Below are 26,917 nucleotides of genomic sequence, written 5' to 3' on the forward strand. Positions count from 1 at the left end.
AGGCGCGTCCTTTTAACCCTTCAGCCTTTTCTCCATTTGTATCCTGTGATGGCTCAAAGAAGGACCTTGTACAGCCTCCTTGGACCATACTGTGATTTTGAGGATAGAAATTCGGCAAGCCTAATGATGGAGAAGAGCGGGGAGAGCCACAAGAACAATCCTGGAGAGTCTTGGATTTCTTCATGTGATAAAAAACTACTGTTTCTTAGAGAGTTAAATTGTCCAGTATGTTGAACCTGCTGTTAGTTTTGGTCTCCATTACCTTTAACTCAGTGTAATTCCTACTTGCTATAGGTAGATATGTTGAAGTCCTGACCCTCAGTGCCTGTGAATGTGGCCTTATTTAGAAATATGGCCTTGGCAGATGAAATCTTGAATGATGAAGTCATATTGAATTAATATGATTGGTGTTCTTATAAGAGACAGAGGCACACAGGGAGAAGGTAGTCATGTGATGACAGAAACAGACTGGAGTGCTACATCTAGAAGCCATGGAACAGCAAGGATTAGCACATGCTAGATGAGAAAAGGAAAAATTCCCCTCTACTGGTTTCAGAGAAAAAACACAGATTTTAGACTTCCAGCTTTCAGAACTACAAGATTATAAATTTATGTTATTTTAAATCACTTAGTTTGCAATACTTTGTTAATACACTACCCTCATGGAGTCATACACTTAGATTTAAATAAGTCATTTGGTTTTATAAATATAATGAGACATGGCTTAGCAGTTACATGTGCGAAAATTTTACATGTTATGGTATGGAATGCTCAAAATGAAAAACATTGAGCATATGGACGCAAAGAAAGGGAGCACAAACTTGAAAGACTAAGACTAAAAAGAAATTTACTCCCCTAGAAGAGGTGCAACAGCAGGTCTGTTCTGCTCAGTACCAGTACTAGTGAGAGCACATGAAGTAATGAATGCAGTTTTGCGCGTCTCACTTTATTGGGACACAAACTCTCAACTAGGACCAGTATTCTAAAAAGTAGGGCACTAGAAAAATACCTGAAAGCCTGGGAATATTAGGTCTAGCAGGGGAAGGCTCAGGAAGACAGCTACCTTCAAATATCTAAGAGGCTCGTATACAACAGGCATAGAGCAGATGCCGAGTAAGTGCTTACCGAAGGCAGGGGAGAAGGGGTCAATCTAGTTTTGTGTAGGACCATTCAGCTGAAGTAAGAACAATGAGTGAGCTACAGGAAACATATTCTGACCCTTTAACCTAATAAAAAATAAAATATACTTTAAAGGTATATTGAAAGAAACAATCCATATGTTTATCAATGGATGAATGGATAAACAACTATTGGCCTACGTAGTCAAAGGAAAAACACAACACTGAAGAACTGACATGTGGCACAGGATGAACCTTAAAAACATCAGGTTAGGTAAAGAATCTAGATGCAGAAGATCACATCATATCATTCCACTTCTATGAAATATTTAGAGTAAGTATATTCATAGAGATTGAGAGCAGATTAATGTGAAGGAGAGCCGGCAGGTTAATGGGTATGGGTTTTCTTTTAGGGTGATGAAAATGTTTTGGAATTAAATCGAGGTGGTGGTTATACAACACTGTAAATGTACTAAATGCTACTACACTGTTCACTTTAAGATGGTTAATTTCATGCTACATGTATTTCACCATAATTTTTTAAAGGATGAAAATAGTATATGAAAAAGAAGACAAGCACTTGCTTTGTGGTAAGCAAAGCTATATACAGAATTTAGTAATATCTTTACATCAAAGTAGCAAATCAAAATTACAAAGAACTCCAAAAGCCCCTTCAAGTGAAGCCTCATTCTCTGCTGGAGACTAACCAATGAGTAGGTACAGACATTTAAGACTTGCCATTATAATTCCAAACTTTTTTCTTGTACAACTTATCGCATGCATGCCGCTTTAAGAGACCACAATTTTCATGCATTCTCATGCTGCAATGAGACACTGTCCCAAATAGATTGGGAACATTCTGACTATTCCTTACGTATTTATCAAATCAATAATTTGATCAGCTACAATCACTCTGAAATGGTAACATACAACAATTACAACTTTCTTATTTCCTCTTTCCCCTGAAGGAGAAATGTCCTATCTGGTACACATGTTCTGTTGCACAGTATTTTTCAAAACTTTTCATTTATTTGAGAGGCAGAGAGACAGAGCTCCCATCTACTGGTTTACTCTCTAAATACCCACAAAAGCTGGGGCTGAGTTAGTCAGTGAGGAGCCAGGAACTTAATCTGGAAACCTGCTACCCAGGCACTGCATTAGATGGAGGCATAACTCAGGAACCAGAGCTGGGTAGCAAACTCAGGCACTCCAATATGGGACATGAACATTTTACACTAGGCTAATCACCTGCCCCTATAAAGCAACTGAACAATTTTTTTCAAGTAAGGATAATGTGTGAAGCATTAGGGCTATCCCAAAATAAGACTAGAAGTCACTTCACTGATTTATTCCTAAGTGACCTTCAAGAAATTTAGAAAAAAACAACTGAATAAAGTGCTTCACCACAACACTCCTATTCCAGGGGCTGTACAACTTCAAAAATTACTGCTACCATGGTCCAGGGAGTCACATGTAGACATTATCTCAGTTTCACATCAAGAATGGGAATGTTAATAAGCAAAGATTAACCTGGTTTGAAACTACTACTATAATGAAAGATGCTGGTTTAAAAAAAAAAACTAAAGCTTAATTTTTGGTGAACTACATAACACAGGATCCCCTGTGATTCAGTTCACATGCACACGTTTGGCCATGTTAAAAGTCAAAATCACATCCTTAAAACAAGGAGGTAGGGGCTGGCACTATGGTGTAGCGGGTAAAGCTGCCGCCTGCAGTGCCAGCATCCCATATGAGTGCCACTTTGAGTCCCGGCTGTCCCACTTTCGGTCCAGCTTTCTGCTATGGCCTGGGAAAACAGTAGAAGAGAGCCCCCTGTACCTGCTGGGAAGACCTAGAAGAAGCTCCTGGCTCCTGGCTTCAGGTTGGTGTGCAGCTCCAGCCATTGTGGCCATCTGGGGAGTGAGCCAGCAGGTAGAAGGTCTCTCTCTCCCTCTCTCTGCCTCTGTCTCTTTGTAACTCTTTCAAATAAATACATAAATCTTTAAAAAAAAAACCCAAGGTGGCATTAAACATTTATTGTCTATCTAGGGTACATCCTGTTTCTATCACTAGTGTAAAAAGGGCTCTTCATTTATTCAATAACTTAAATATACATCAAAGTTTTCCTTTCTGTATTTAAATGTACTTCTTATACAGCAGAGAATAACCAAAGAACTTTGCTAATAAGGAGCAACTTATTTTTTTAAAGATTTATATATTTATTTGAAAGTCAGAGTTACACAGAAAGAGAAGGAGAGGCAGAGAGAGAGAGGTCTTCCATCCATTGGTTCACTCCCCAATTGGCTGCAAAGGCTGGAGCTGTGCTGATCCGAAGCCAGGAGCCAGGCACCTGGAGCTTCTTCCAGGTCTCCCACATGGGTACATGGGCCCATGGACTTGGGCCATCTTCTGCTGCTTTCCCAGGCCATAGCAAAGAGCTGGTTTGAAGTGGAGCGGCTGGGATTCAAACCAGTGCCCATATGGGAAGCCGGCACTGCAGACGGCAGCTCTACCTGCTACACCAAAGCACTGGCCCAGCAGCAACTAATATACGGTTAAATTTTTGTGAGCCTAAGAAGAGCATACTGATGATGTGTGTGTGTGCACAAGGGTGGATATGTATGTTTTAAAGTATCTGAGAAGAGAGAAGAGATACATCTAAAACCCTGGGAACAAGACTGCCCCAGCTTTCTTCTCTTAACTCTGGCAATGCAAGCCAGAAAGAGAATCAGCTTTCACATTTCAAGTCAATTGTAGAAAATACTCAAGTCAACTGAAATCCAGGACTAAATGAGTTTTTTTTTTTCATGTGAGGAAGAGATCAGCACATTCAGAGGCTAGAGCTTTGCCATCAAATTTGAATAACATCAAAGTTCCCACTAGATTAGTATGAGGAATGTCTGCTGTGTTGTCCAGATATTTACAAATGCCTGTTTTTGACCCACAGATATCAATCTTTTATAATCTACATAACGTTAAACTGGTTTTATAAATAAGGAGATACCCTGTTTATTAACAGGAACACAGCACCTAACAAAGTATCTAGGATATGGTAGGTGGTTAATAATTACTAAATAAAAGTAATATATGACTTAGACCAAGCAACTGAGAACTCAAGAACCAGATGAGCATAATTCTATCACACAGTTTGGAAAACCATAGTTTAATTACAATGATTCTGTCCATTGCACAAGTGTTTTTGGAGCTTATTTGAGAGCATCTCTGGAATGATGCATAATTTTCCCATTACTAGAAAAACCCTAGGAACCACACAAATAGATGTAAGAAATTCCCCATTCATCACTAGCAACTAAAAATGAAGTACAGAAAAGTCAGCTGAGTCCCACTGTCAAGGTCCCTGTGAGGAATGGCTGAGGACAATATCACCAACTAGGATGCTCTGAGGTCAAAAGGATCATGATCTGAGCAGCAAATTGACCTTAGAAGCTAATCTATGAAAGCTTCACCCTGAGAAGGAAAGATGATAACCTTGGTAAATATGTGCCTAAAATAACACAGTTTTGAGAAAGACAAGGATATAAGGGGGAAAAAATCTCCTTGAAACGCCTCAGTTGGTCCACTCATTAAAAAAGAATAACAGGGGTTGGGCATTTGGCCTACTGGTTAAGATGCTCATCAAGTACCATAGATCCCAGCTCTGGCTCTTGATTCCAGCTTCCTGCTAATACAGACTCTGGGAGGCAGCAGTGAAGGCTCAAGTGGTTCACTTCCTACCACCTACTTGGGAAATCTGGCCAGCTTTTGCTCAATAAGGGAGCTGTTGTGGTTATTTGGGGAGTCAACTAGCAGATGAGAGTTCTATCTATCTCTCAAATGAATTAATTTAAAAAGCAAAGCCATTCTGTTTTTTTTTCAAAAGGGATAATTTGGGGTGGGCATTTGATCCAGCCTGCTAAGGACGCCTGCAGCTCATATCAGGGTGCTTGGGTTCGAGTCTGGACTCCACTCGCAATCTGAGCTTCCTGCTAATGCATACCCTGATAGGCAGCAGATGATGGCTCAACTAGTTGGGCTCCTGCCACCATCTACTTGGGAGACCTGGATTGAGTTCCAGGCTCTAACTATGGTCTGGTTCAGCCTTGGGGGTTGAACCAGTGGATGGAAGATATCTCTTTGTTTCTCTGCCTTTCAAGTAAATAAAATTAAAAATAAAATTTTAAAAAGGATAAATGATAAAACATAACTGGATATATGAAATCACTACCAGCAATAGCACCAACATTTATCAGAAGCTTAATGATCTATCTTTAAAAATTATTTATTTATTAGAAAGGCAGAGTTAGAGAGATGGAGAGACAAGGGAGAGCGATCTTCCATCCACTAGTTTACTCTCCAAATGGCTAAAATGGCCGGTGCTGGGCCAGGCCAAAGCCAGGAGCCTAGAATTCCATCCAGAACTCCCATGTGGGTGACAGGGCCCAAGTGCTTGGTCCATATTCTGCTGCTTTCCTAGGTGCGTTAGCAGAGAAATGGATCGAACTGGAGCAGCAGGAACTCGAACCAGCGCCCATATGGCTGGCATTGCAAGCGGCGGCTTCATGCACTGCATCACAACGCTGCCCCTTAATGATCTACATGCCTTCCTATTCTCTCAACATGCCTTCCTATTCTCTCAACAAGAATGGAATCAAACCTGGCTGGCTCTCTAAGAATTCAGTTTTCATTGAAGTTGACTTCATGAGTTAGCTATTTAAAAATCCTCAAAGATAGCATCAGTTCATGAAGCAAGGTGATTCCCCTATGGCCTACAACTGGATTGATGAGGCATACTAAATATATAGACTTTCGTTCTCTTTCTGTACCTGCTGATGGAAAGTCTTGAGGTGAGACTGACGTAAAAAGAATTCGCTATGACAGCTAATTCTCATATGTTCCAATATTAAAAAGAATCTACATTCTACTTTGGTAATTATCAAAGGTATATTTTATAAAAGGCAGGGAACATTTCATGATTAACAAATTAATCAAAAACAAATTAATGTAATTTCTAAACTCTGGAAAGGCTGTGGTAAGAATAGTATACTTCTAAAGTAGTGTAAGTTGGGATAGTCCATGAGAAAAGTCATTTGGCAATATGAATCATGACCATATATATCTACATACTCTGATGTATACCACTGACAAGAGCTTATCCTAGGGGCCAGCACTGCACACATTCGAGTCCCAGCTGCTTCACTTCTGAATCAACTCCCTGCTAATGCACCCAGGAAAACAGTGGAAGGTGGCCCAAGTGCTTGGGCCCCTGCACCTACACTGGAGAGCCAGAAAAAGCTGGCTCCTGGCTTTGGTCTAGCCCAGCCTTGGCCATTGTGGCCATCTGGGGAGTGAACCAGAGGATCAAAGTTCTCTCTCTCTCTCTCTCTCTCTCTCTCTCTCTCTAACTCCATCTTTCTAATATATAAAATAAATTTTAAAAATTATCCTACAAAAATATTTCAAATAAAGAAAATATCTTTTAGGCAGGAAAATATTTACCACAAAATTTCTAGTAAAGAGATACTGCAAGGGCTGGTACTCTGGAGTACTGGGCTAATGTTCCACCTGTAGTGCTGGCATCCCATATGGGCACCGGTTCAAGTCCCGGCTGCTTCACTTCCCATCCAGCTCTCTGCTCTGGACCAGGAAAGCAGTGGAAGGTGGTACAAGTGCTTGGCCCCTGCACCCACTTGGGAGACCCATAAGAAGCCCCTGGCTTCGGACTGGCCCAGCTCCAGCCGTTGTGGCCATCTGGGGGAGTGAATCAGCAGATGGAAGACCTTTCTCTGTCTCTCTCTGCCTGTAACTCTGCCTCTCTAATAAATAAATAAATAAATAAAATCTTTTGTTTTTTTAAAGAGATATTGCAAAGCAACCTAAAATGTTCAACAAAAGGTAGGATTACATTTGTGTTTTAAAGTGTTGGAACTGCCCTGGCAGACAGAAGATCATGGTTCAAGTACTTTGGTCCCTGTCACAAACATGGTGCTCCTAGCACCTAGCTTCAGACTGGACCTGCCCTGGGTATTGCAGGCATTTAGGGAGTGAGCCACTGAATACAGGATTGCTCTCTGTGTATCTGCCTGCCTTTCAGATAAAATAAACAAAAAAATTCTAAATGAATGCTGCATTAAAAAATGTTGGTAATGAAAAAGTGTCAACAAAGAAAAATCCTTGACAAAAGATAAACATGATACAAAGGCATATTTTCATTATGACTGTGCCCATTAAAAATACATAGAGAATTAAAAATATAAACAGAAAAAGGGGAAAAATATATATGGATATGCAAAAGAATAAAGGTATATACAATGGTAGTAGCTGTTTGCAGTTCCTTTTTGCCAAGTTTTGTGAAATGACAGGTATTACCTTAAAATTAAAGAGCCATTAGAATAGTAAATTATTTTCCTAAAAATAGCCTGTGTACCAACCCTTTTCAGTGAAAAGATCAAGTCACAACTTGCTTAAAGGAAGAGGACACTGTGGTGCAGCAGGTTAAGCTGCCACTTGGTACACCAGCATCCATATCAAGTACCTGGGATCAAGTCTCATCTCTGATTCTGATCCAGCTACCAGCTAATGTGCACCCTAGAAGGCAGTCAATGATGGTCCAAGTACTTCGGGTCTTGCCACCGATGTGGGAGACACAGATCAGTTCCTGGCTTCTGGTTTTGGCCTGGCCCAGCCCTGGCTGGTTCAGGTATTTGGAGAGTGAGCCGAGGAATGAAAGATATCTCTCTCTCTGTCTCTTTCCACCTCCATTCTTCTCTCCCTATCTCCTTCCATCTCTGTCACTCTGCCTTTCAAATAAAAAGAAATCTTAAAGAAGAACTTGGGTAAAAAACACTGCCATTTTAAAAAACAAAGAACAGTTTCCGAAGTCTCACGTTCTCAGAAAAAAATCTTACAAATCCTTGGGCTAGATAAATCTGGAAAGGGAAGTAGGTACATTACCAGCAAGGTAGACTGCATGTTGTCATATCACAAACCGTGAAAAGATCTGCAACAGCTCAGCTATTGTTGGGCGTACTGGAACATAAAACCTGTGCTCAGAAGACCTAGGGACATTCTTCTCACCAGTTTGGGAAATGCTGCTTGGGTTGATGAAGGCATTTCAATTACCAGAGAGGTGTGGCCCAACTATACACTTCCCAGCTGGGAGTTACTAATGGTAAGCGGGCCTTCTCATTCAGGTGCGGATACTAAGGCAAAGGCAAAGTGTGAGAACTACTTACATGTGTGGCTACTCACAAACAACTCAATCTCTCCAAGGGAGTAAGAACACAAAATAAACCCTTTAGGGCACAGAGAGGATTTCGGGCTCTTACAAAGGGGTTCTGATTACATCTGAAGACAAGAACAGCTTCTACATAAGAACAGAATCTCTTTTTCTGTAATTATGAAGTACCAATCCAAGAAATCTGAGTAACCCAAATTGAGAACTAGTCAGTTTCCCTTTTAGCTATAAATCATGCCCCACAGAAAACACAAATATTTATAATTTTGAAGTCTGCATGTTTTAAAGAAAATATGTATGTGTGATAGCAGGGTGTCTTCACAGTGTGTCTACCTCCAGGCTCTGAGACGCACAAACAGGTCCCCCCACCCCACCCCAGCCGAAAGGTTCCTTAGCCTATGAAACCGTTACCTCTGGTCTAAGTGTAGCTTTCGTGCAAGCCGGGCAAAGAGGTCCATTTCGGGAGAACTGGAGGGGAAGGTGCCGAGTTCGATTGCGACACATTGGCTCTTCACATACCAACCAGCCCTGAAGAAAAAAAAAAAAAAAAAAAAAACAGAAAACTCCAGTTTTACCATCAGCGTCTTCAAAAACAATAAACCCTTCTGTTTTCAGATAGACTCGTTTTATTTAAACCTTTAGAGATTCTAAAACTAGCTCCAGTTCACTTTCTCCTCTGATATGTTAATCAGATCTGTGCTCAAACTTGAAAGTTAGGACACTCATTAAGTTAAAAAAATCATAAATTGTTGTTCTCTTTTCCTAAAAGGAACATCCTCCTTCAGTAACATATAGCCAAACTTCCCAGTACAAACTTCTATCACCCACAGAACGTAATCCAATGGGTTTCAGTTGATTAGTAAAGACCATTTCGAAAGCGAAGAGTTTACCACACTCTTCACACAATGAATGACCAGCCCAAGAGCTGAGTCACTGCAGGCTATTTACATAACTGCTATGCTGAGTTCTTCTGTAAAACAGGTCCACCAACAGTGCTTAGACTGTAAGGTGGTTGTAACAAAGTTATTATCTTCAAAGTGCTCAGAAATATACTTGGTATAAGACACTTAATAACTTTTTAAAAAGATACTTTTTTTTTTTTTGACAGGCAGAGTGGATAGTGAGAGAGAGGGAGACAGAGACAAAGGTCTTCCTTTTTGCCATTGGTTCACCCTCCCATGGCCGCTGAGGCTGGCGCATCTCGCTGATCCAAAGCCAGGAGCCAGGTGCTTCTCCTGGTCTCCCATGCGGGTGCAGGGCCCAAGGACTTGGGCCATCCTCCACTGCCTTCCCGGGCCACAGCAGAGAGCTGGCCTGGAAGAGGGGCAACTGGGATAGAATCCGGCGCCCCAACTGGGATAGAATCCGGCGCCCCAACCGGGACTAGAACCCAGTGTGCCGGCGCCACAAGGCGGAGGATTAGCCTGTTGAGCCACGGCGCCTGCCTTAAAAAGATACTTCTATACATGGTTTTTGGAGGCATAAAGCTGGTTACAATGTTTCAACGACAAGTTCAACTAACAGCTACTTTCCTGAGACTGGAAATAGCCATTGCCCACTTCCCTGTCCTTGAGAACTCTTCTCATGTTCACCCAAGTAACTTCCTTTGCTGCTCTTGTTTGACTTTGCACACACTGATGTGTTAATGATACGGTTATTACCTTAAGTAAGCATTATCTTTGTTCTAAAACATATCTGTTAAACAAGGAAGGCAAGACTTCACAGATGGGATCAAGCAAAGATTTGATGTCCATATTGAGGCACCAGAGTCTGTGAGCTTTGGTGTTGTATGTATTACTAGAGTGGCATAACCACTTAAGACAAATGTAGGGTGAGGTGCTGGAGCATAAAGGGGAACCAATGTGCTTCCTTGTTTAGTGGTATTCCAACCAAGGGAGCTGCAAGTAGGGAAACGATTATTTGTAGGTCTTGCAGTATTCTGGGAGTGTTTCTGAACTGGTCTTAAGGGAAGAAAGATGACTCAGGCACAAAGAACCATATATGCCAAAGAATGAAGGCCAGAAAGAGCTATGCTGTGATGTGATTCTGTAAGGGCTCAATGACATGTGTAACCCCCTTCCCTATTTCTAGATGGAGCAACGGCAGTATTTATATGAATGCTGTTTAATTACACTTGGTATTTCGGTCTGCCACTTAGTAATGTTTCCATGTGGTGCTAATCCCAAACCGAGAGAAGCCCTCACGCACTGCTGGGCTGCTTTACCTCATGCCTCAGAATAGGCCCTTCTTGGAAGCAGCCACAACCCAGGTCAAGGGAAAGCATGGAGAATCAGTTCTGGCTCCTTTTAAGACTTCAACACAAAAGGATGGTAAACGAGACAACTTTCTGACCAAAACCACACTCCCATTAAAGAACAAAGATTCATCTAGTCAACCATTCACAGTAAGCTTCATTCCTATCTTAATTCAATAGGCTTAACTAATTCAAAATTTAATTTGAATTTTTCAGCTAGAGGGTCTCAACATGTCCCCAAGAAACATAATATATGCCTGTAATTATATGAAATATTGTGGGAATAGACAGTGCGGCCCCAGACATTTCAGGAAAGTACAATGTAAACAGGAAAGCAAGGTCCACATACTCAAAGACTAAACATAATTCAGTATTTGGCTTTAAGAAGCAACTTGTGTGGAACTAACTACAAATGCTCAACAATACAAAGAGGACATGGAGTTATGTCTGAGACAGACCACTACTAACACAGCAAAAACCAGAATAAAAGGATCAATGGTTCATTCTAACTCCCATGCAACTCTGTGTCCTAATTTCTAGGGCCTATTGCCACATTTTCCTGATTGAATATATTTATAGTCACATTTTAATATTTTGGGGACTTAGATACATTTACAATCGACAGGTATAGTTTAATGAGGTATTTGTTTCCTTCAAAAAAGCTGTTAAGACAAGAGCATGACCCATAATCAGTTCCCTAGAACTAATGAAACAAGATACTTTGGCTTAAGTCTGTTCTAGGCATGTGTGACACAGCAGAGCTGACAGCATCAGTAGATATTAAAATTTAAATGTAGCCTATAAACACTAAAGATGAGCCTAATTATTTCTGTAAGTACCAACAGACACATTAACAAAGGAAAAGAGGAAATTTATAAAAACTGTATATGAGAAATGCAGGGGTCTGGCGCTGCGGTGCAGTAGGTTAATCCTCCGCCTGCAGCACCAGCATCCCTTATAGGCACCGGTTCTAGTCCCAGCTGCTACTCTTCCGATCCAGCTCTCTGCTATGGCCTGGGAAAGCAGGGGAAGATGGCCCAAGTCCTTGGGCCCCTGTACCTGCATGGGAGACCCAGAAGAAGTTCTTGGCTTCAGATTGGCTCAGCTCCAGCAGCTGGGGCCATCTGGGGAGTGAACCATCAGATGGAAGACCTTTCTCTCTATTTTTCCCTCTCACTGTCTGTAATTCTACCCTCAAATAAAAAAAATTAAAAAAAAAAAAAAGAAAAAAATGCAGGACTGAACCTACCCATTATTGTCCATTTGGGTGTGTTACAGTTTGATATTTGAGGCTTTCTCTGATTTGGAATATGTAGCTAGTTAACACTGCCAACCACGGTTATAATTCATTCAATTCCAAATAAAACAAAACATAAGCAAGCAGACAGGTAACAACTATCATGTTTTGAGACAAGAAATTAGTAAGTACCAGAATACAACATAGAAGCTAAAGTTATTTTAATATAAAATGTTCAAACAGCTAAAGTTCTTTTCAGATGTTTTCAAAACTTGATTCCATCAATTTACTACAACTTCATGACTCACTGGGTGAGCTGCCAACCAGGGAGATGCAAAATTGTCATCTCACCTGTTTTGAAAGCAAACACCTAACTATATCTCTGACAGAGCTACTAACTAAATGTCCTTTCAAATCATATAGAACACAGATAATATAATTTGTCTAGACTTTCTACCAGTTATAATTAACATTAAAGAGGTCTTTTTTTCTTTGTCACCTCTCTATTCAGTGCTTATTTGGGTCTGTTTGTACTTACTATCTGTTAATCTCCCTTTACAAATGACAACAATAACTAGTGCTATTATGCATGGAAATTAAACATGCTGATAACTCTGTGAAGGGAACTGGGGCTGAAAAAATATTAGAAGCCTGTAACTCTTTATGCCTTTTGTTTTATTTTGATAATTAAGGTTTCGGTCATGGTGTATTTTAAACAAAACTCTTCCATGGGGGAAACAGGCCTTAATCATATTCAAAATATACTTTTCTTCAAGTCAATTTTTTTCAAGGACATTTGGCTAACCCCTTGTGCCTTCAACAAATTTTAAAAGATTATGCTGGGGTCAGCACCATGGCTCACTTGGTTAATCCTCCGCCTGCGGCGCAGCATCCCATATGGGCGCCAGTTCTAGTCCCAGTTGCCCCTCTTCCAGTACAGCTCTCTGCTGTGGCTCGGGAGGGCAGTGGAGGATGGCCCTTCCCAGAAGAAGCACCTGGCTCCTGGCTTCCTTTGAGTGCAGCACCGGCCGTAGAGGCCATTTGGGGCGAGAACCAACGAAAGGAAGACCTTTATCTCTGTCTCTCTCTCTCACTGTCTATAACTCTACCTATCAAATAAAAAATGTATATAAAAAAGATTTATTTATCAAAAGAGATTATCTAAATCTAACTTTCAAGGGACATTTGTGTTATTACAAGTGAATATGCTAGGTCTTTGAAAATATTCTGTAATGGGGGAAACTCTCGCATTACAAGATCTCAGTGAATACTGCCTCTCTAGTGGGATGAAAACAAAATAAATAAAAATACCAATAATGTATATATTTACTTTGAATTACCCCTCACAAAAACTAAATTAATTTTCATTCTCCAAGCCTCTAGGAAGATGTCTGGTGTCCAAATCTGTCATTTTATTATGGAATGCCACATGCAAATTGTCATAACCAATAGGAATAAGGTCATTAAAATTTTAGTTGCCTACCTGAACCACATTTATAAGTAGAAAGTTCAAAAGAAGTGAAGTCAATCAGTCCAATAGCAAAACAAAACAAACCCTTACCAGAACATGCAAAGCTCTGTCACTTGTTGCTTTACTCTCAGCATCACTAATTCCTTAAAATCATTGTGTACGAAATTGTGTCAAATGCTGATTGGTTCTGATTGCTAAATTATATTTCTGAGGCCTCAACTAAAATGGTTTCTGTCTGCACATGCTAAAAAGCGATCGATTTCTACTTGTAACTGAGGCGTTCCTGTTACTTGCACCTTAAATAAACTCTCATTCATTTGTGTATATTTGTATTTTCTAGAAGGATGCACACAATATAGCATCCAGATCTAGAAATATGGTTTATAGAAGACTCTCAAAAACACCTTTTGAATAAATGAATAGAAGCAATAAAAAATGCAGAAGAGCAAATTAATGAAAACCAGGAAGAAGGATCTAAAATTCATGAGAAAAAAATACACGATACTTCCCATGCTCTTGAGTCAAATACAGGGTGGGATCTTTTTTCCCATTCCCAGTCATTCACCAGCTGTGCCCACTAGTCTTTCCTTTGTGATCCTATTATCCCCAACTTTACCCAAGCCAAGATACCAAAGCTGTTCTACCGCAGCAGCTTCTTACCTGGTTTCCCTGACGCTGTCCTCTCCCACATACAGTGCAAAGGGGGGTCAAGTGCAGTTTCCCAGGGCCCTCTACTCAAATCCCCTAATCATATATCCTACAGACAATTCAGAACAAACTCACTGGTCTGACTTTGAAATCTCTACTGTCATACCCTGTGCTCTCTTTCCCATCATTCTCTTAGACTCTTCCTCCTCTCACAGTCCTCCAAGATTTTGCCTCTTTTCACCTCTTCATTGCTCCTCCTGGAGAACCTCTGCCTCAAGTGTCTGTTCCTTCAGCATCAGTGATTTTCCTCTTCTGGGAGAATTTCTCAATCCCCAGGAATTTCTCCTCCATCTGTTTCATACGCCACACACTGATCTACACTGTCTGTTAACCATCTTGTTTTACCACCTGTTTTACCTCCCTAGCAGGATGATCAGTCCTCTGGGGAAAAATCTGCTTTGGATTTGATAGTGTCCTCCTCATTCTAGAGCATAAAGGCTCACAAGAACACAAATTGAGGATATAAAAAATGCACTCGAGTGGAGTTTCTTTCCTCTCATTTGTGAATGGGTAATTTTGTGTATGTCATGGAGCTCAGTGAACCTCTCTCTGAGACTCAGTTCCCTCATCTATAAAACAGGAGATAATAATACATCTCCTATTAGGGTTGTTCAGAGGATCAAAAAAGAAAACTCATGCAAGTATTCAGTCAATGTAAGAGACTGTTATTTTTCACCCTACAAACGCCTTCGGTATTGGAGAATGTCACTGCTGAGCTGCAGCTGACAATGCACCATTAAAGATGCATAATTTGAACCAGGAAAGAGCCTGGTCAGCTTCCACCTGGCGTTATTACAAAACAGAAAACTACAGTGACGGATAAATGGTAAAAATGGGTGGGACTGCTTCTCAATTCGACTGCAAAATATTACAACTATGCGGTCAACGTAAGTGAAATTGTCATGTTTTCCTTGATAAAAGTACACTTGACTTGAAGATATAGACAGCAGAATGGATAGTGGGGGCAAAGGAAGTGGAGTCTGCTTTATTTTGGGACTCAGAGATTTTCTAGAGTCATGCAGCGGCTCTCCAGGAACGCAGCAACAGGGCAAGGTCTGCCAGCATGCGTGCTCTTTCAGACTTCATCACATCATTACTCGTTTTTGTTAATGGCCATTAACCGCCCCTTTGCCTACACTACATGCACTTCCAGAACATCACTCTCTCTTTCCTTCAAAACCATTTATAAATGCTTTGGGGTTCCCTTGTAGGCACATTTTTGCTGTCACAGAATTATTCTCAGTGTAAAAAATGGGTCTTCTTATAGACAGTGCACAGTATGGGCCCACAGCTGCTTTTGAAGAATGACATGTTGTGATTTGGGATTTCCAGAAATATCAAAAAACAAATTGCTTTCTGACCCACATTTGCACCCAAAACTAGGAGAAAATTTCCCTACGATCTCCAGGGGAAGTTTTAACAGGAACATAATTTTGCTTTTAAAGTTAAATCTTCTTCACTGTAGCATGCTGGCATGTCAAAGAGTGATTACCAAGCCTCAGAGAGATGCAAGGGTAGGGGATGAAAGAGCAAATCAGGAAAAATAAATACATAAACTAACTATTTGGCAAAGTTAATCCAAAAATATTTTAAAATTATCAAACAAAACAGAAGTGAAAAATGCCTTATCGGTCAATGTAAGAATTTTAAATATTATTAAAATTGATTTTTAAAGTAAGACATCTCTTTAAATGAACAGTCATATGTCATTTCATCCAAGTTATTTGAAACTTATTGATCTTATCATTTGTGCAAGGACAAGACTCTGCCATCAGTTTGCTGAAAAGATAATGGAGTACTCCCAAACTGTTATGATAGGTTAGATGCAAACAGCAGTCCTCATTTAAACACACAGAATAGCACTACAAGTGGACGAATTCCAACCTCAGCAATCGTATATTACATGATAAATTAGCAACTTGGCCTGCTTTGCCTCACATCAATTCCAAAACCATATTCCTGCTATTTTAATTTGCAATCAAAGCTTGAGCATCAGAAGATGTTCCTGAGGTACATTAAAGAGCCCCATGCAAGCCATCTTCTGCTACTCTGTGAGCACAGAAAGCCAACAATTACCATCAATTGTATTTTACCACTGTAGGACAATACTAGAACAGTTAAAATTGTCTCCATGCAAGCAACTGGAGAAAAAATACTTAAAATGACTTTATATGGAAAATTACATTGGGGGGGGGGGAGGTTCAGTGGAGGACATGAATCCTTCAGTATGGGCAGCTAAAAACCTCTCAGTATATTCAAGTCTATTCTATAAAATACTCTCCCTATTCATTCAACTCAAAAGCAAGCAACATTCTTAGGCTATAATAGGTCACAACTAAGTACACAGTACCTTGCTTCAGGAATAATTGTGCTTTGTCTGTCAACTGTCAACAAAGCACAAAGAGCTCGTGCAACCCAGTCATGTACTGTGGCTGTTAGAGATCTAACAAAATACAAATAATAAGAATACAAAATTTCAGAGCCACCCTGCTTTCATGTTATATGAGAAACTGAAAGCATTTTCCTCTCTACATTCCATTCATCTCTATTTTATTATAAATCTTTTCATAAAAGATTTTTTTCCTTATGTGAAGCTACAAGTGACTTGGGGATGTAATATTCCAACTGCGATGAATGTCCAACCTTCCAACCTGAGTGGTTATAAATGGATGTGTCAGTGAAGGCATATAGTCATTTCAACAAGGAAAAGGAGAAAAGAATCAAACGGAGTAAGATGGTAAAATGGCTACACTGGTGTTTTTATTAATATTTTAGTGATGAAGTCTCTAAGAAAGATCATTCATTATTTCCATTACCGTTCCTGTCTCTTGAATCTTCACTCTTATAAAAACACCACCTTAACTATGTACATACCCTTCAAAAGTAAACTCGAGTCTCAGATTTATCAGTATGTGCACAGAAAAAAGAAAACTGGAGGAAATACTCTAAAATGCCATCACTGGTTATCTCTAAGTAGTTTCTTCTTGTTTCTGGGTTTTCTAAAAATTTCTACAAGTGGGGCTGGCTCTGTGACATAGCAGGTAAAGCTGCCACTTGCAGTGCCAGCATCCCATATGGGCGCTGGTTTGAGTCCCGGCTGCTTCACTTCCGATCCAGCTCTAGGAAAAGCAATAGAAGATGGCCCAAGTCCTTGGGCCCCTACACATGTATGCGAGACCTGGAAGAAGCTCCTGGTTCCTGGCTTTGGATTGGGACAGCTCCAGCCATCGAGGACACCTGGGGAGCGAACCAGTGGATGGAAGACCTCTCTTTCTCTGCCTCTGCCTCTCTGTAACTCTGTCTTTCAAATATATAAAATAAATCTTTAAAGAGAAATTTCTACAAGTGCATATTGTTTTCACAATCAGAAAACTGTTATTATTGAGAGATGAGATAGTTTTGCCAATAGCTTTCAATATAATTGATCACTAACACATCTGAAAAATACTCTGAACTACAGCATGTGTTTGGTTATTGCCAAGATGAATTTTCAGGGAATGTGGTAAGGGAAAAAGAGGACATATAAAAGTCTGCTCATTAAAAAAAAATTTCTTACTGAATCTCAAATTTCAAAAATAGACCCATGTAATCACATAAGCAGTTCTCAAGCAGCAAATGGCAGGGCATATATTCGTGAAAGAGTTAATTATTAAATTAAACCACTCTCAAATGCAAAGTCCTTACAGAATACAATACGAATGCTTTTCTTTATGATGGCTGGTCTCTGAAGGCAGGTAATAAATCAGTATCAAAGAGAAGTGCCTTGTTCCCCATGTCTTCTCCCCTGCCTTCTTTATTCAGTGTGCACACAGATCAACTCTGATGTCCTGGGGCTAAAAATCAAATTTTAAAAATCTCAATCAGGAGGGCATGTCTTACTAGAATAGTTTTTCTTTGCTCAAGCCCAACTAAAAGACATTTTTATTCTTGGTTTGCTTGCTTGTTTGCATGATGGTATTTATTGGTATGTTTTAATATGATATGCCTGTGAGTACCAAATACCAAGTGTTAAAACTGAACTATCTATGCAATTGCCTCAAAGGGCATCTTAAAATCAGAATGGAGTTCACACCATCACCAGGCAATGTTTGTTCATTTAACTTTAATTATTTTCTCCTTGAGAATGGTACTAATGAAACTGAATATCTTTCATGGTTTCGAAGGACCGTCTGAATAGTCTGTAAACAGAACTAAGGGTAGACAAGAGATCTGGCTCAGCCAGGGGGTTGCTAGGTGATGTAGAATGTCAACCCACAAACTTGTTAAGGTTTGCTTTGCTTTCATGCCACTTTCACACACTCTCCCAAGTTTTGAGAACTGATTTTTCAGGTGGCCATTAAAAAAAAGGAAAAGCCCCCTGCCTCCAAAATTCACTCCCCACCAGATGCTCCACCAGATTCTCAAGAGATGCAATCTATTTGACCTTTGGCTTTAATATGGGGAACTTTTGGTTTTACATGAACTAGGATTCTACATATTCCGAATGCCCATAATGGAAGAAACAAATGCAAGGTGGATTTCAACACTTCAAAAAGACACTTCTAATCTTCTCTAATTGAACTTTAACTAAAACTCAGACTTCTTTGCAGAAAAAACACAATCACAATTTGGGAGAGTTAGGGCACGCAAACCAAAATGCTGTGGCAAACACCTTAGCACAGATCACCCTCTGCACAGATGATCGTCATGACAAACCTTTCAGTTTAGCCACTCTGGTCTCGCCTCTGGCCAGCAGCAAGTCTGAATGCCTGTGAGGCTTCTCCCTCCAGCCCCCTCCCCCAGCTTCTTTTTTAAGTAGCTGATCAGAGATTGTCCAGTAAGAGCACTTTATTAGATCATCAGCCAGAGGGGTTCACAAGTACTGAGAGCAATGGGCTCAAATGCGGCACATCAGTTTTAATAGACCAGGGGCTACTAGTAAACTGCAGATACTGCTGAGAACTTTCTATGCACTGAACTCTTGAAAAAGCACCGTCTCTCCAGCTTAAATGCAGCTGCCTCTTTCAATGCCGCAAATGGGTAAATTTGACAAAAAAGCCACCATTAAGACTACATGAAAGGCTCAAGACAACATCCTTTCAATGCTTTGTACTTCAGTAATCAGATGTACTTACTCACCCCCTCCCCCAAACCCGATCAAGAACTATTTCTGAATGGTAGGAAATAATTCCACTTTGTACATCTTTTAGTTAATCAAGACTTTCTATTCAGCAATTTGACCTTTTGTTCAAAACAGGATTATCAGTTTTTTCGCCAGTTACCAAGGGCGACTCGCATGGTGAACATAATTGCAATAATTTGCAAAACACCATGGCAACCCACATTACAACTAGGTAAATACTGGGCTTTTGTGCTACATTGTTATTTTCAGAGATGCTGAAGTCAAAGAACGAATGACAAATGAACACAAAATTTATATTTGCTTTGTCTCAAAAGAGAAGAAAATTGATAACAAGAATTGGGGGGAAACCGACTACAGCTGTAATTTCTAACTTGATTAATTAGGATGGTAACAGTCCTTAACAGTATATTCAACAAACAGCCCTGACTTCGTCTCTCCACCCACCTCTCTCTATACCACTACCACTATTCCCCCCCACACCAGACAAATTTTTTCAGCTTGGAGAACAAACATCCCCCATTTGCTCTTTTCTTCAACTTAATGGAATCCTTAATTGCAGAATATTGTTCTCCTGCTCTTCACGGCAATGAAAACCAGAGAAAGGAGGAGAGTGCCAGGGCAGACAGGGAACTGCAGTCCTTTTTTTCCCTGCCTATTTTGGACACCCCAGGCCCAATGATGAGACGGCATTTTCCTGGTATCAGCAGCTGTTTCGTAGCAGACAATAAAGTAAAAACTATTTAGCTTTGCAGAAAAGCCACTTCTTTCCTCTTAGCAACACAAGGTAAGTCTATATGCCGAGATGAAGTTTCATAATTTAAATGCCAGAACATGAGAAAATAATGAAAATAATAAAAAAATACATTTTCTTGTAAAGAAATTATTAACTGTGAGACTGTCCAAAAGGCTGTTGAAATACGTGTTTGCTATTTGAGAAAGATGTTCAATAATATCACCCGTGTGCTGAAAACAACTTTATACTGATATCCCAGTTCACAAAACAATCTAAAATATATGCTGAGTACTCCGAAATTAACACAAAAATCAAAACCGTATTTTAGTAGATAAAACAGCCTCACAAATACTATCATAATCTTTTCAGTAATAAATATGACAATCATAAAAGTTGTGTCAATATTTTTTACTCAGGTATGCAAGGCGAGTTCTATTTATAGTAAAGTAACAGCTATTTCTAAGAAGCACAAATGCTGCTATAATGTCGAGGTTTTTGAAAATTATTAGGACTTTTGGAGGCAAAACGTAGTCTTTCGGGATGACAGAAGAAAAAGAGGCAGAAAGCGCTTGCTGAAGTTAGGCTGCCGAGATCCTGAGCGAGAACCAGCTCCAGATGCATTCTCAACACAGCCCAGCCTGCTGCTTTCATCTGCCTCAGAACAAGGAAGAGCCAAAGGGAGTCCCTGAAACCGTGTGGACATCTCCCCTAAATTTTGAAAAATCAAATGAAACTGATACGATAATGGGACCATTCTTACTTTGTCAGGGCTGAAAAATCCCAGGCACATCTCTAAGATTCAGCTTGGAGAGATCACAATATAACATTCTGCAGAATATGCCTACAAAATTATAGATACTGTGATTTCTCTTGAGGAGTAGAAAGCAAAAGAATGTGACACAAGAACTCCTTCTCAGTCAGAGACAACCTCTTTATACTCTGAAAATATATTTTATTTTCTGGCTTAGTTCATTCCAAAGTTACCACACCACCTATATTAGGTGTATTCCTATCAAAAGTCTAAATGTTAAGAAGAAATGTATCCTTTAATAGCAAATGATAAAGGGCTGAACAAGCCTTCAGTAATTTTTGTTCAAACAGAATTGATCACAGATAAGAAAATGGTACTAAAATTCCCATGACACTTGAACATATTTAAGGAATCTCTGCACTTCTAACATTTTACCTAGTATACTTGCCTTCCTCCCCAAACTTGTATGGCTTCTGTTCCAGTGGTTTTTAAATTTTCTATTAAAAAAAATATTTTTTTTTGGGCTATGATGCTTCTTGACTTTATTTAGAAAGGCTCATCTACAAGCAATGGTAACATGCAGTCTCCCATGATGTTAATGGATTACCCAAATCCCTAAATCAGGAATGGCAATATGTACCAGGTGTACTGCATTTCTTCTCCCAATTCCATTCCATGGCCACTATAGGAAAGAAGCTGGCACTCAATACGAAACTCATCTGCTTTCCTCACCCCAAATCCCTCTTGCTGCACGTGGGGCTCAACACAGGAACATTACAACACAGATGGCTGGACACCACCTCCAGAGTTTCTAATTCAGTGGGTCTTGGGTGGAACCAGAGAATTTGCATCTCCAACAGGTTCCCAGGTAATGCTGGTTTAGGGGTCTCACTTTTAGAATTACAGTTTGAGATACAGAATGGGCATTAGGATTTTAAAAAGCTCCCCCAAATGATGCTGATGTGTAGCCAAGGTTGAAAACCACTGCTCTGTGTTACTCTCATTCTGCTCTTACTCAACGAAAATCTTCAAACTGTGAACTTCACAAACAGAAGTGTACTTAAAACATTACATATCAACTCTTTCTCCCTCAATATTTACTTTCTTTAGATATTATTTATGTGGCTCACTCTTTTATTTTTCTTCATGAAGCAATAGAATTATTAAAGTCTCAAAAATAACTTAATTCTATTAAAAGAACTGACCAATAGTTTGCATATTCGTGCATAGTAACATTCTTCCTTTAAATAAACCAAGAAATCAAGAACTTTACTCTAACAATAACAACATAGCCTCTAAAATGCAAAATGTGCTTCATCTAGAACAACAGACTTTCAGGAGTGCTGGTGAAAATAGTGTCTATGGAAAGCAATCACAATTACATTTTAACCTTGAAAGTAATATGAAATAATATATTTAAACCTTAAATTTTAAAATTGGAAGGGACTTTAAAGATCAAGTCTAATCCTTTATATTATATGTGAGAACAAGTAAATTCCTTGTACAATTTCACACAGCATGTGGATTGAACTTGATAATCCAGTGCTCTTTAAATACATCTATGCTGCTCAATATATGAGCCAGTAACTGTGTGTAGCTCTTGAACACTTGAAATGTGGCCAGTCCAAACTGGGGTACGTTGCAAGTATAAAATATAAAGTGAATTTCAAAGACTTGGTCTAAAAAAGAGAATATAAAAGTTTGTTGGTATTTTTAGCACTCATTACAGAATAAAATAATATTTTGGATTTATTGGGTTAACTGAAATTTATTAATACAATTATCTCTTCTTTGATTTTTAAAAATATAAATGGAAGTATATTATATACAGTTTTAAATCTTGCCTTTTTACTTAAGAGTAGAAGAAATCATATGCTATCAGTACATACAGAACTGCAATGTTCGTTTTACTGATGGCATAGAATTCTATTATATGACTGCAATAATTTAATAAATTTTCTAATAAACAATTAGGTTTCCAGTCTCTACTACCAACAATGCTAAAAGAGATATCCTTGTACAATATCTCTGATAACATCTGTAAGTACAGTACATCTACAAACTGGAACTAAGTCAAATGGTATGTTTGTTTAAAATTGACAGAAGCCATGTTATTAACATCTAGTAACAATGTGAGCGCTCTACTTTCCCTGCATCCTTGCCCACACTGTGTACTATCTCAATTGGCCATTTCTATCATTCTGATGGGTGAAAAATGGTTTCAGTCGGATTTCTGAAATAAAAAGAGTTCTAACATTTTTACCTATGATTCATAAACCACTGGCATTTCTCTATGAATTGCCTGTTCTTGTCATTTACCCATTTTCCTACTTGGCCTTGTTCTCTTTGATTTATAAGACTGCTTTCTAAATGAAAGACATTAGCCCCCAATTTGTTGGACAGGTTGCAGACATGTGCCCTATTCATCGTTTCTCCTTTGACTTTATGGCATGTATACATGTATGTGCACATATATGCCCCTAAGAAATATTTTAAAATTTGTAGTGAAATTAGTGATACTTTCCTTCTTGGATTCTAAATTTTCTGTTGTTTCAAAAGTCTTGCCAAACAGGTAAAAGAAAAAACAAAACAACAACAACAGTATATAAGGGATATAAGGGCAATGAAACTATGAAACTACGTTGTATGATAATACAATGATGGACATACATAACTATACATCTGTCTAAACTTATAAAATGTACAGCATCAAAACTGAACCCAACTTGAAATTTGTTTTAGGAATAGGGAAGAAATTCAACCATATTTTCTTCCAGATGACTATTTATCTATTAATATTAACCATCTCTTCATAAAATATTAAATGCCACTTTGGGTCTATTTTTATACTTTGTATATTGGCCAAATATTTTTATACCAAAATATTTAACTACTCTTAACTCCTAAAATTTGTAAAACACTAGTAGGACTCACAGGGCACTTTTTTTTTGTCAGAATTTTCCTGTCAATTTTTTTAAAATGTGAAGAATTAAATATATGAATAAACTTACTTAACCAATTATCCTAAAACGCTGAGCAGTTCTAGCCAAGAACAGATAGTTTTCCATTTATCCAGATCTTCTTTTAAGTAATTTACCAGTATTTTATAGTTTTCTTCAATAATATCTGGCACACCTCATGTTAAGATAATTCCTAGGTATTTCATTTGTTAGTTGTTATTAAAAAATGGGATTAAGTTTTTTTTTAAGAGAAAGACCCATTATTATTTTTATTTGACAGATAGAGTTAGTGAGAGAGAGAGAAAGAGAGACAGACAGAAAGGTCTTCCTTCTGTTGGTTCACTCCCCAAATGGCTGCTACCGCAGGCGCTACGCCGATTTGAAGCCAGGAGCCAGGTGCTTTTTCCTGGTCTCCCACACGGGTGCAGGTGCCCAAGCACCTGGGACATCTTCCACTGTCTTCCCAGGCCACAGCAGAGAGCTGGACTGGAAGAGGAGCAGCCGGGGCTAGAACCCAGTGCCCATATGGGATGCTGGCACCACACGTGGAGGATTAACTAAGTGAGCCACGGTGCCAGCCTTATTAAGTTCTTTCATAATATTTTTTAACAGCTTATTATTTGCATGGCCCAGAGCTAGTAACTTTCTCCATATTACTTTATAATTATTCATCTTAATAAATTATTTTTGTGGGTTTTTGGTTGATTTCACTGGATTTTCGAGGTCTACACTAATCTATAAATATTAATTTCCCTCTTCTTGTTCTAATTATTATATATATTTATTTTTCTTGTCTAATTACAATGGCTAATACTTTTAAAACTTGGTTTTGATGAACATTTCCATTGTGCTATCTCTGGTAGCAGATTTTCCAAGAATGTAGGGATGTAGACTCAAAACTAAGCGACTCGGGGATTTTGCAACTAAATGAAACTAATCTTACTAAAATCATTGTTACACATACTGTAGCGACTTTAATCCTTTTTTTTTTTTTAAAAAAAAGATTGTGTGTTTACTTCAAGGCAGAGTTAAAGAGAGAGAGAGGTAGAGAGAAAGAGAGAGAGAGAGAGAGACACGCAGGCAGGCAGAGACAGAGAAATCTTTCATCTGTTGGTTTACTTCCCTAAATGGCCAGACAGCTGTGGCTGGACCAGGCTGAAGCCAAGAACAAGGAGCTTCTTCTGGATCTCCCAAGTGGGTTTAGGGACCAAAGTACTTGGGCCATCTTCCACTGCTTTCCCAGGCACATTAGCAGGGAGCTGTATCAGAAGTGGAACAGCTGGAACTCAAAGAGGCACCTGTATGGGATGCCAGTGTCACAGGCAGTGGCTTAATCTGCTGTGCCACAACACGTGGCCCTCAGACGTTGTTCTTGTGAGTGACTAAGATCAACTCTGAAGTTGAATTTAGTTTTAGGATATCAAATAGTTGATTTAGTACTTTTTAAAAAAAGATTTATTTTATTTATTTGAAAGAGAGTTACAGAGCGAGGTAGAGCCATAGAGAGGTCTTCCATCCACTGGTTCACTCCCCAAATGACCACAACAGCCAGAGATGAGCCGATCTGAAGCCAGGAGCCAGGAGATTATTCCAGGTCTCCCACACAGGTGAGGGCCCAAGGACCTGGGCCATCCTCCACTGCTTTCCCAGGCCATAGCAGAGAGCTGGATCAAAGTGGAGCTGATGGGACTCAAACCAGCGCCCATATGGGATGCCGGTGCTGCAGGCTGCAGCTTTAACTTGCTGCACCACAGTGTCGGCCCCGATTCAGTACTTTAAAAATAAAATGAACATCGGATTCCTCATTAGACTTCTTCATGACTTATCCACAACTGAGGTTAGAAAATAAACATATGCTCCAATCACTGAAAGTATTTCCTTAAACTAAGTCTCATTACGATTATTAAGTTATGACTTCATATTGTTATTGATTCAACTGCTCTTGCGTTAGTATATATCAGTGAACGTCTAGAACAGTGGTTCTCAAAATCTGGCCCTTCAATCAGCCACACAAGCATCACCTAGGAACTTGTTAGAGATGGAAATTCCCTGGTCTCACCCCAGACCTAGAATTAGACACCAGGGGAGTAAGCACCCAGCAATCTGTGTTTTAGCACATCTTCCATAGTGTAGCTATGATAAGTGAGAATGCGCTTAGACAAATAAGGTTTAGTAATACTGTATAAATCATGAAGTTAAATGACACTCTATCAAGATGTGAAACATATAGAGGCCAGGCTGAGACAGATTGCTAGAATGACAGATGAAAGGCAAATTAAAAAAAAAAAAAAACCTGCCTCCCACCTTGGCATGTTCCTGATATAACCACCCCTAAAAGCTCAAAATATCCCATGGCCTTTTCAATATTTTAATTACTAAGGATTTTAATATATGTTGCCAGCGCCTACATTTTCAAAATTACAAGAAGCATAAGGAAAAGCTCCCTGGAAAAAAAATACCCTCCACCCTAAGAGATGCTTTCATGTGTTACTGAAACAGGTTCAAAGAAAAATTCTACAGATAAAGCTTCCCTTGTCCATGGTCTGAATCTATTTCACTTCTTACCCATATGTGGCAAGGCTGACATGTGCCCCGTGAGGCTCCGATGACTTTAGGTATGCTTGTCCACGTGCTAGTCCACTGACCTACTTCCGATTCCACTCGGCAGGCTTAGGAGATGTTGTTGGGGGGAAAAGGAAATCGCTCGACTTCTCATCTGATGTTTTATATAATAAAACTATAGAATTTGACTTTCCTGCCTAAGTACCGACACTGAGTGTTCCTCCAGGAAAGCAGCAAATGGGGCTGGAGTAGGCCATTAATTTACTAAGAACGGAGAAGTCTCTGGTAATCAACTCTTCTTCCCTGGAAACACTCTCAGAAGGCCTTGTATGTTAGAAGCCAGCAGAGAGATTTACATTTCCACATGCTGGACTTGAATCTATCATCAAGGAGGGAAAGCCACTTGTAACAGGACAGATTTTGTAAATTCCTTGGAAATGGGAGAAGGATTGATACTACACTAACCAGCCATAAACTCCACACACAGATATTGAACACATAAAAGCCCTCTACTTCAAAGTGGTCAAACAGTGGAACATTTTACATATCAGTATGAAATGATGAAGACTGTCTTCTATTTCGTTTACAGTGTCATGAAAACACTGATAAGCATAAAGGTATGTGGGTACAGTATCTGGAGTGGGGATGTAGCTATTCATCCATTTGGTAAATGGATTCCTTAAGCAGAAAGGATCTGTCCATCTACCTTATTCCTGGCTGCCCATACCAGGAAATCACTATCAAAATAATATTTCAAGTGACTTTTA

General features: G+C 39.4%; 1 protein-coding gene across 2 annotated transcripts in view; it reads right to left on the reverse strand.

Annotated features, from left to right (window-relative positions):
• POLA1 (DNA polymerase alpha 1, catalytic subunit) overlaps nucleotides 1-26,917 on the reverse strand; it is a 330,395-nt gene that overhangs the window by 104,430 nt on the left and 199,048 nt on the right. The window contains exon 35 of one of the 2 annotated variants that reach the window (XM_062183592.1): nucleotides 8,764-8,880. The exons of the other annotated variant lie outside the window; for it this stretch is intronic. Within the exon in view, the coding sequence (XP_062039576.1) occupies nucleotides 8,764-8,880 (117 nt within the window). The remainder of the gene's footprint in view (nucleotides 1-8,763; nucleotides 8,881-26,917) is intronic. 2 annotated transcript variants of the gene reach the window in all.

Source organism: Lepus europaeus, chromosome X, assembly GCF_033115175.1.
Source record: "Lepus europaeus isolate LE1 chromosome X, mLepTim1.pri, whole genome shotgun sequence".
Classification (NCBI taxonomy): Eukaryota; Metazoa; Chordata; class Mammalia; order Lagomorpha; family Leporidae; genus Lepus; species Lepus europaeus.